The sequence below is a fragment of the Nicotiana sylvestris genome, chromosome 1, assembly GCF_000393655.2.
Source record: "Nicotiana sylvestris chromosome 1, ASM39365v2, whole genome shotgun sequence".
Taxonomy (NCBI): domain Eukaryota; kingdom Viridiplantae; phylum Streptophyta; class Magnoliopsida; order Solanales; family Solanaceae; genus Nicotiana; species Nicotiana sylvestris.
The window spans coordinates 85931385-85942487 of NC_091057.1; the positions used below are offsets into that span (position 1 = coordinate 85931385).

An 11103-nucleotide genomic window follows, 5' to 3' on the forward strand; every position below is an offset into this window, starting at 1 on the left:
CATCATTGCATTTGATATTTGGTATAGATATTCAAGTAATTAATAATCATTGCATTTGATTATTCAAGAATTGCATTCTTCATGGGAAATGAATCTGCAGATGCAAAATGGCAATTGGTCTCAGAGATTTGTAAACTCTCTAAAGGGGTGGTTCCTTGTTCCCATCAACACCATTTGTATCCCAGAAATTCGGCATTCATCAACTGGTATCTTGTTCTTGATGTACGTATATTTTCTAGTTTCTTCTCTTTATTGACATGCGATGCAATGCAAGTTCCCTATTGTGTTTGTTTCCTTCTTTCTGTGGTATAGAGTTTACAACAAATTGTGGAATTAGGCTAATAAAACGGGCAGCAATAGTCCTACTGAAATTCCAACTCATGACACTATAATTCAAATTATGACTTTTGTCACTCAGTGGCAAAGCTAGTAATTTACTCAAAGGTATTCAAATTTGAAAGAAGTGCAAAACATTCCGATAAAGGGTGTTCAATATGTGTTACATACCTCTAAAACGTAATATTTTATCTATACACACAGTGTAATTTTTCGACGACCACCCTTGTAACCATGTGGCTTCGCCACTAATACTAATTTTTCCTACTAGGGACTTAACTTGTGTTTTTTTCCCCACATTGTTAACAAGGAAATAAGCGATGTTCAATTGGATGGTAATTGCCATGAGTCTAATTGAATTTGAACTTGTGACACTGTATTTTTAATTGTAACTTCTTGGTCATGGGGTTGTCTTTGGGACTCATCTTGTGTTTCCCAGGTTCTATATTTATCAAGAATTTTGATGGTTCTGAATTCTGAGTTCAGGTCGACGAGAGTGATGGAGCAGATGTGATTAAGCAACGATATCGTAAACTAGGTACAACTAATTTGCAAGATTTAAAGTTCAGATTCTGGTTATTGTGAACTTATAGTTAAACTTGATTGTAGCTTTGCAGCTTCATCCTGATAAGAACAAACACCCCAAAGCTGAGATTGCATTCAAGTTGGTTTCTCAGGTAGGCATATGAACTTTTTTTTCTCGTTTTCTGTAAAATGGTAATGGATTATTATCCAAATTTCTCATTATGATAATTTGATGATGCAAGAATTTAAAAAAGAAAAAGAAGAATCATGTTCAGTTGGAGTAGTTTTAAAGTTTTTCTCTACTCTCCCTCTCTTTATAGCTACTTTTTTTTTTTTTTACCCCTATATTCTTGGGAAGGATATCATTTACGCACTCCATGATTTGGAAATTTACGTGCTTTTCCCTGCAAAGAAAACTGATGAATAGTGTCCCTGTTTCCTTATTTTTCCCTTTTGAATAATTAGGCTAAGAAAGGCAGATAATTACCTAAACACCAAAAGAACTAATGTTTTGTTACAGGCATATGTTTGCCTGACAGATGAAGCAAGCAGAGAAACTTTTGAAGCAGACAGAAGAAGCCACATATGCCCAAAGTGTCACATAAAATCAAGTGAAAAGCCTCCTAGACATGGCAATGTTGCAAAAGTGGCCAAAACATTTACTACTAATGAAGAGGCACGGCCAGTTTCCAGAACCAGAAGCAAATCAAGTGAAAAGCCTCCTAGACATGGCAATGTTGCAAAAGTGGCCAAAACATTTACTACTAATGAAGAGGCACGGCCAGTTTCCAGAACCAGAAGCATTTCACGTGTTAAAGAACTAAAAGCCAGATTTATGGAAGAAGTTGCAGTTATAAACACATGCCTGAAGGCGAAATCTCCACCTTCTACTTGCTCGATAGAACCTCAGACTTTCACAAGACGGAATGAAATACCAATCTTCAATCCATTCAATTATGAGTTACAAGGCTATCCTCATCCTAGCAATTATAGGAAGTTGCTGCATAGATTTCAGGAAAGAAGCATTGAGAAACATGTTTCTAGCAGTCGCGACTGTAGCTATCCAGCGTTTGAGCTTAGATCAGAAAAGGAAGCTTATGTAGATAGATTCAGTAGAACCGGCTCTAAGCATAAGTTCTACAACTAGCAGACACCATGATGCACTTTTCATCTCCTTTAAGGAGTCATTTAGTGTTTTACTCCTGGTGCAGTGTTTGGATCATACTACATTGAAAATATACAACTTACAGCTAACAATGAATGCTTCATTCAAGTTTTCAACCTGAGTTTCCCTATACTTTACTCCTTTTGTAATTTCTGCAGACTTCTCCATGTTGTCATAGACAAATCAGGACGACTTCAAACACCTCCAAAAGATGTTTCTTAACGATAAACAGACAAGAGCTTTACTGAATATTAGGAGACAATGCAAGACTAAAACATAACAAAAGTGTTCCATATCTTTATATATGGTACAACCAAAAGAAAAAATATTCATTCTTTTATCGTATCACCTATTCATTGACTTGATAGAAAACTTCATCTTTTGAGTGTGAAGACATTTGCCAGGAACTCGTCCTATGCGCTCCTTGATCACTATAATAACCTTGGACACTGGAGTCCAAATGCTTGATCAATCTAAACAAGATCATGGACTTGTCATCCTCATTGTTGGCTCATTCTGCTTTGGCAGCAGATCATTTGGCTAATTTGAGGATACCATCATCTACCAAGGACTGCACTTCCTTCTTCACAAGCTTGTGTACCTTAGAACTTGAAGTTCCCAACAGTGCACTAATCACTTTCGCACTGCAAATTGTAAAAGAAGTCAGAAAGAGGTTTTTCCTCTGCAAATTTGCTTGAAAGGAGGAAATGAGTTCAACAAACCAACCTGTGGCCTTGAGCCCAAATTGCACATTTTCCTTTCAGGGCTTTCTCATACAAAGTGCAAGCAAAAGAAGGGGAGTCCAAGATCAGTTTTCTGATGGTCCTGCTAGAATGGAAGTGTTCAAGGAGATGTTCTTTATCTGATTCCTCCACTTTAGGATGTGCTGCCAGAGATGCTATAGCATCATGTAAGGTTTTCAACTTTCCATCTAAAGTTGCGTGAAAGATGCTGTCTGCACCTCCCATGGCAACCTATATTTTTAAAAAAAAAAATCTATAAAGCCAATAAAGATAGAAGGGTAGTTCAGGAAAGACATCCAACATTTATTCAGGAAAACTATTTTAGGACAGAGTGGTATTTAAAGGTTATGATACATTAATAATGCAATAAGTTTATTAAATCAACATGACAATACCTCATAAATGACCTCTTTACCAAAGTTTGATTTTAGCAATTCCCCTGCCATCTCACAACAGGCATCGATGAGTTTCTGCAATATTGATCAGGAATGACTTGATAAAGGGGATAAAGTTGAATACACAAACGACAGGAGAACACAGAAGACATTTCATCTAAACGAAAGGATAAAGCTTTCAAAGAGCCTTGAGAGTTAAAAAGAGTGGCAGAAGGAAAGGATCACAGAAAATGAAATGGGCAAGGCAACAAGCTTGATAACTGAAAGTAAAAAACAGCTCTATAGATATATGAATGAGAAAGTAGATAATATTAACCTCAGCTAACCCACTATTGACCAATAATTCTTTCCGCCTTGTAAGAGGATCCTTCTTTCCTCCTTCGCTCAAATGTGAACTTTGGGTGGCATCAGTTGAAGCACCTGCGTCACAGCTATCTTCTTTATCAGCTTCACCAAGCCCTGAAGCTTCGGTTTCTTCATCCAATGCAACATTTACTTCTGAGGGGCTCTATCAATTTTTTTAAACGATCATTAAATTTAGCTGTAGCTGCACTGCTTACAACACTTTCCAGAATTTCGTGAAAATATTTTTTTATATAAGATAATGGTGTTTGGGATCGAGGTGTAGTTGTTGATAAGATAATGGCATAATTTCATGAAAAGCTTGAAAAGATACCTTGGTGACAAGCGAAGGAACAGATGAACCAAGAGCTGCTAGCTCATCAGAACTGAAATGGCGCGAGCTATTTGGATGCAGTAATTGCAACAATGGGCGCCTACCATTCTGTGACGGCCAGAACCAACAAGTACAATAATAAAATCACAGGATGCATTGCTGGGGGGCGCGGGGGGCAGAAGATTTTATACAGCAGATGAAGGACAAACCTGATCTGAAAGAAGCTCCGTAAGAATTCCTTCAAGCTCACGAATGATGACCTGCAAGAGTTCAATGAGACCAGCTTTAAGAGTGGAACTTTTTCTAACTGGCTGCAGCCTAGATAAGTTAGGAAAAGCAGCAGGAACAAACCTTTGATAAAAGTTTCGTGTCATCAACAATTGAAAGGATGGAGACAAGCACCTGAAAGTAATTGAGAATGGAAGCTGTGAAACTAATAGAATTATAAAAGTACTATACAAGTGAGAGATGGCATGGATGAAGACTGGAAGTATCTGAAAGAAGTCACAATGGACACAAATAGACCAAAACATTTGTCAAATGCTAGAAAATCATGCTTACCAAAGTGCCACATTTATCACGAGCTATCTTTCCGACCTTGTCTTTCATCCCTTTAATGATTTTCTTTCGGTCCTAAAACAGGAAGGTTCCAAAAGGAATTTGAAATAAGTTCACTTACATAAAATCCACTAGGACATATTTAGGATATATAAAGAGTGTTCCAAAACCTTTGCAGTCCCATGTTTGATGCAAAATATCCCAATCCTGGATCCATCCTTTGTGTGAATCATTCGAACAAGGTCTGGACTTGACAACTGCTGGATTACATCTGCAGCAGAAGACTTAGAACAAACTAAAATTTAGAAAGGGATGATTCAGAATAAGCCAACTCATTAATTCGTCATTAAGGTTTCTGAGGTACCTGATCAGCAATAGTTAAGTACTCCACAAGTGCCCTGTGTATAATTGAGTGGTCTAGTATTCCTTTCTCCAAAATAGGCTGAAGTACAGAAGTCATGTGCCGTATGACTGAAGCCTTTTGAAGCTTTAGCGTGGATATAACATCAACTATTCTGGCAGTGTCATAAAATGTGAATGGGGGCTAAATCAGAAAGCAAATGCATTCATAAAGTTAAAAGATGAGATATGATGTAAAGTATACTCTTCATAAGAGAACCAATATGATCTAATAGTAATTGTGCACAACAAGCTTTGTTTTTTCGCACCAAAGGTTGCTATCAATACACAGAGGAAAGGCGATTACCCATTTACTCAACAATATCAAATGAAGGAGTAACAGTAAAAGGATACTTAAGAGAAAATGACATGCAGAGTAAAACAAAAAAATAGCATAAGGATCCATCACAAAAAAAAAAAATTGTCATAAGGATATTCCTGTTGAAGAAGTAAAAACATGTCCCAAGCTGACACAGAAAACTATTTAAATAGACAAAAGTACATATGCAGCATGCCATCATTAACAGCTTGAATTTTTACCTTGCTTCCTTCAGTGAGGTCAAATCTTTGAACAACTGAAGTTCGGGGGAATACAGCTCCATGAGAAGAGTTTGTTTCTGAGCTGCATTTCCCAACTGATAAGCATGTTCAACAACTGCAACAGTTAAAGCAGTGGTATTAAGGGAATTATTGGGAAAAATTTCTTTACCCCAAAATTATGGCTTGCAACAGCAAGCAGGAATTGATTTTTAAACAGAAATGCAGGATCAGGCAAAATAGATCAAAAGCTGAGAGGCAAAAAATTAATCAAAACGAAGTTCACAACAATAGGAACCAGGTTATCTTACCAAGTGAACCAACCATATGCCTAAGAAGAGTAGCAACATGCCCATGAAGAGAGGAAATAAACTCCGCCAGCTGCTCCTTTGATGCTGCAAAGCACAAAAGAAGCAGTTAAAAAGACACAAAAGAGGTTTTCTCTTTTTGAGTTGATAAATTGCTCACAAGAATAATTATTAATTCAATCAAGATTACCGGTATCAAGCATCTTTGTCACCAGATGAACTGCATAGGTATTGCTGGCAAGAGTGATAAAATGAGGCCGAATCTCCACAAACACAGCATTCCTTTCATCTTGTGTACAATGCTTCACACAAGTCTAACGTTAACAAAAAAGAGTTAGTAAAACCATATGGAGCATCATAAATCATTGTCATCAACAAGAAGAAAAGGGAGGATGAACCTGAAGAACACGAGAGGAAACATGGGAGCTTGCTATTTCAGGGATCTTCCCTTTCATTCTCTTTAAGGCATCACTCACCAATCTGCATCAATGGATAAAAAAGATTGAGAAACAAAGACATTATAAATACTGAGTAACAAATAAATTACAATCTTCCCACAAGATTCAGGATCAAATCAAATGTTTGAAGTTATATGACAACACACCTTGATCTTTCTTCTTTTGCAATATTTCGAGTTCTCATCTTCTCCCATAGTGATGCGAGCTCCTATCAAAAGACCAGTGGTTGAAGGACTAAGCAATTAAGAGCCTGTTTACCAGCTTTTAAGCTATTTTTAACTTGTGGAGGTGTTTGACAACCAAAAAAAGAACTTAAAAAAAGTTAAAATCAGCTTAAAAAAAAGTTAAAACCAATTTACCCAACTTTTTCTAAATTGCCTTAAAAGCCATATTGCTTTGACCAAGTATATTACATTCTTATCCCTTATAATTTTTCTTAATTCTGAAATTACCCCTCAATAGAAAACCTAAAATATGCTTTTTTTTCTTTTCTCCGTTCTGTTGCAGCAGCTTTGCTTTCTTGTTCCTTTCTTCATAACTTCCCTCTCTTTTCCTTTTATTCCTTTCTTTACCGTTTCATTATTATTTTCCCCTCTTTTTCCTTGCCTTTCTTTCTTTTCCAGTGGTGCTCCCTCCCCATCACAATCTTTTTAATAAAACATCACGAGTCAAATTTCAGAGGCAATTGACTCAAGAAAAAGATTTGAAAGTTAGAAACATCTAAATATATTTCATTTATATGTTCATTGGCCATAGTGGTAAACTAGTTAAATTATTATTATATGCCATTGACCAAGTGGTTATTTTAGTCAAATTATTATTATATGTTATTTAAATAAATAATTTATATATATTAAAAATAATTTTATCAAATCATTGAGAACTTAACAAGAGCTAGACATAAATTAATTTGTATAGGAATCAATTTAGCATTAAAAACTTGTAATAATAAGCTTATTTTTAGTGTTATCAACTTTAAGGACATTTCAGTCATTTTAAAAGAAAATGTGCTTAACAGCATTTGTTTACCAAATACTTTCACAACTTGTTTTAAGTTTCAGCACTTTTATCCAAACATGTAACTGCTTATTTATAAAACAAGCTCCAGCATTTAAAAGTGATTTTAAGCACGTGCTTAAAAGCCATTTTTTTAAGCCAATCCAAACGGGCTCTAAATATGATAACACAAACAGTTTAGCCAAAACAAACAATCAACTATTGGAGTCTTCATAAAGCCATGTTAAGGTTGAAGCACCATTGTGATAAAAAATATTTCAATTAAAATTTTAGATACAAATTGTACACCCCCGAGGCCATCAGATCACATCCAGTTTCAGCACCAACCCCCTTGGTTTATTTGTAAATTCAAGCAATCCTTACATTTCCTATAAATACATTTATGTACAGATTCCACTAGGATAATAAGATTGAATAGAAATTTTTTAAGAAAAACATATTAAGATGAAAAGAAGTGTAATAGCAGCAGTAAAGCACAAAGTGATGACAATACAAAGATGAAGAGTTTGTTAAAGTTTAAATTTAAAATAAAGGTGCCAATAATTACTATTATCATTATCATACTTGATAAACAAAAAGGCCGTTTACAGATATCATTTCATCTTGGCTTTGTTTAAAGATGTAGAGAAATGGCATCTTTATCTATGACAAAATAAAAATGCAATGTTTTAACATCTGTAAACGAAACCGAAATACAGATTGATTCATCTTTCTTTCACCATAGCCATCAGAAAGATAAAATAGCCTTGGTAAATTTCAAAAAAATAAAAAATAGTCAGCGGTATTAAAAGTAACTTAAAGCTTAAAAGAATGTAGTACTTGCTCCAATGTGTAATGTTTCTTCCTCTTTTTCTTCCTTGCTTCAGCTAGCTCCTGCAACAAAACCCCATTATTAACCAAACACTAATCAAAAGGACTTTTTGCAGCTCAAAATTATTTACTTTTCAAATTAGAGCAAAGATTAATCAAATAAAACGATCTTGGGACTGAAATTTCAATCTTTTCTCCATTTGCATTTCCCCCCGGCCCCCATTGCCAAAACTTTAACGAAACTACGAAAAAAGGCGAATCTGGGACTCATAAATATAAAAGTTTCACAGCAAAAGCAGCGTACTTTTGCCTGTATACGACGCTGTCGCTTGGTATCAACTGGGTCGTTCCCAACATGAGGCTTAGGTTGTTGCTTTTTATCTCCCGGCTTTGAAAATTTATTATGGGGTTTCTTCAGAACCTTAGCGGGAACACCAGTTGATGATTTCAGTTTCTTGGGAGTTGATTTCCCTCTGGCGGCTGCCGGAGCATGCTTTCGCTTTTTGGAGTCGTCTCTTTTTTGGGGTTTAGCTGCCATTGCTGTTTTACTCTGAGATTCAGCTTCGCTATGGTCTGTGAGTTGGGGTTTTGCAAGGGTTTTAGTTTGTGGGTTGGGCTTTGCAGAATGAAAGACTTGAGGGCCGTTTGGTTCAAAATTATGTGGGTTATATGATTGGAAATTTTACACCCTATAGAAAAGCTTAGTACCCTATTTATTTTAAATAAATACCATTTTAAAATATCACATCTTATAGATACCTTATATACTTTATAGCAAAATATCTAATTATAGTTACATCCTACATTTAAGGCACCATATATGCTAAATAATATTTTTCTCTCTCCTTTTTTGAATTTTCTCTCACTTAATCACCGTAAAATCTGTATCAAAATCGAACCATGTTCTCTCTCTTTTGCATACACTTTACTCTCTTCTCCCACAAACCCACGATTCAGACTTCTTCTCTCACCCAGATCTGTTTGTGTATATAATTTTTTGGTCTTCTTCTATGTTTTTTACTGAAGTGGGGGAATTCAGAAATATATAGAAAAGGGTTGCTGGAGTTCTGGATTATTCATGTGATTTTATAATTATGATGATGTATTCGTATGTATTAAGTTGTATTCATAAGCATTAAAACAATCCAGAACTCATTTGCATTTTTACAATGTCATTAACTGAGTTGTGCTTACTTGAATATTATATGTTGTATTTAAATGTATTTAAATGTATTCTAATTTACATTCATTGTATTTCCGTACTTATTACAGTTTTCCTTGCTTGTTATATGTATATATTCATTGTTTTGTACTAAATGGTATTAATATGTATTTCAATATTTAACTGTATCTTGTTGTATTTATATGTATTCATACACTTAATGAGTTTATATATTGATGATGAATATGAAACCTTTTTACAATTCTTGTTTGTATGCAGGAAATTAAACTGTTTGTGAAACACCCGCCAAGATTATCACCGCATATTTGTTCATATACAAACACAAACATAGTATCCGATCTCAAATAAAAGCTTACTCCAGAGCAGTATAAACTATTAAGTTCTACTTTTAGGGATTGTGGGGTGTATGTCGCGGCATACGTAGAGTTTCTTAGCACAGTTGGGCTGGTTCCACAAGTAAAATTTGATGCCAATTTACTCCGCCAAAGATATAGTGCACTCCTTTGGGACTATGCTATGCGGAAGATAGATGCCGATGCCGTAAGCAAGAGCGAAGCACCTTCAAAGATTCTTAGGCACATCACCGATTAGTATATATGCAGCATGTTGTATTGATATGAATTCAACTTATTGTATCAGTCAGTATTCAGCATGATATATTTATCTATATTCATTAAGTTGTATTTATATGTATTCACCAAGTTATGTTCACATATTTTCAGCAGGTGTTTTTAGACCTTCATATTTATATGATATGTTGTATTGATATGTATTCAGCTGTATTTTGAATACGACTTTTGTATATAACTGATTGTAATAACAGATTGTCATAATTTGTATTCAAGTGTATTTTAATACATGTATTTAACATTCATAAATCATATTAACTCTCTGGTGTACTATATGTATTCCAGAAAGAATCATCAGTTCAATGTATTCAATGATTGTATTCATCTATATTCATATATAATGAAGATACAATGGTCGTATTAGTTACGTATTCAGATTTAATACACCAACTAAGTATATCCAAAATATATTCGAAATGACACCGGAATCTATAACAAATTGTTTTTCATTAATACAAGTCAGATTGTGAACTAATTTCAACGTGGAGCATTTCTACAAGAACGCTTATTATGTCATTCTTGTCCACATATGCTGCACGAATGCTGATTTTTCTTCTGCAGCAATTCAATGAAGGGCTTATCACGCTTCTTCTTTGGTCTTCCATTTGGGTGGTAATACAACTTCATCTGCTACATGTGCTGGTATATTCCATTCTTTCCGGTCCGGTAAAGGATACACGAGCACCTCATATGTCATTACAACAGACTTTGGTTTGTAATAATTAGAGCAATAATCTTCTGGCATTAGAAACTTGCTCTTCAGGACATCCCAAGCGTGTGGGCACGGTAATTCGTCGATTTGGAAACGCCCACAACTGCATTTTTTCTCTAAAAGGCATACTGTGTAATGCCTTCCTTCATCGTTCACCGTATGCAAATATTCAGTCGATGGCACCACATACATTTAAAAATAAATCATACATATATATAAGAATAGACGTATTAAATATGATTTTCATATATAGTATTATAATTTTATTTAGTTTTAAGAATCATAATATATTTTGTATTAAAATACAACTATATTTGTATATACAGAATTCAAAGACATACATGTATATACATGTAAATACATTGAATATATTAGAATACATACTACGTGAATGCTGACAGAATATTAGAGTAGTCTTGACTGAATATAGGATACAACTTCCATTGCTACCTTGAAATATATATAGTTAAATACCTTGTACCATGGATATTGTATTCATGAATACAGTAGCAAAAATAGGCGTGAACCAGGGAAGTCCAGCTGATCAGTTGTTGTATTCGAGTGTATTCGACTGTATTTATGGAGTGTAACGTGGGATTACAGTTGGACAGATTATTGTATTCGACTGTATTCACGGCGTGAAATAGGGGAT

The 11103-nt window shown here is 34.8% G+C and overlaps 3 protein-coding genes across 3 annotated transcripts; 1 reads left to right on the forward strand and 2 right to left on the reverse strand.

Moving 5' to 3' along the window:
* Positions 1–2096, forward strand: LOC104246377 (uncharacterized). The gene is made up of 4 exons (XM_009802181.2): positions 1–222; positions 823–874; positions 946–1013; positions 1382–2096. The coding sequence occupies exons 1-4, from the start codon at positions 82–84 to the stop codon at positions 2006–2008; spliced, it is 888 nt and encodes a 295-aa protein (XP_009800483.1). The 5' UTR covers positions 1–81; the 3' UTR covers positions 2009–2096.
* Positions 2097–2240: 144 nt separating this feature from the next.
* Positions 2241–8532, reverse strand: LOC104246378 (pumilio homolog 24). Its single transcript, XM_009802183.2, has 17 exons — positions 8232–8532; positions 7937–7990; positions 6247–6308; positions 6041–6122; positions 5833–5956; positions 5646–5729; positions 5338–5452; positions 4763–4913; positions 4569–4682; positions 4402–4473; positions 4192–4242; positions 4050–4100; positions 3841–3948; positions 3481–3672; positions 3165–3239; positions 2753–3000; positions 2241–2670 (listed from the first exon to the last, which is right to left on the reverse strand). Exons 1-17 carry the CDS (start codon positions 8463–8465, stop codon positions 2559–2561), a joined length of 1929 nt encoding a protein of 642 aa, XP_009800485.1. The 5' UTR covers positions 8466–8532; the 3' UTR covers positions 2241–2558.
* A 1787-nt stretch (positions 8533–10319) lies between these two features.
* LOC104246379 (uncharacterized) lies at positions 10320–10643 on the reverse strand. Its single transcript, XM_009802184.1, has one exon. It carries the CDS (start codon positions 10641–10643, stop codon positions 10320–10322), a length of 324 nt encoding a protein of 107 aa, XP_009800486.1.
* Between the last annotated feature and the right edge of the window lie 460 nt (positions 10644–11103).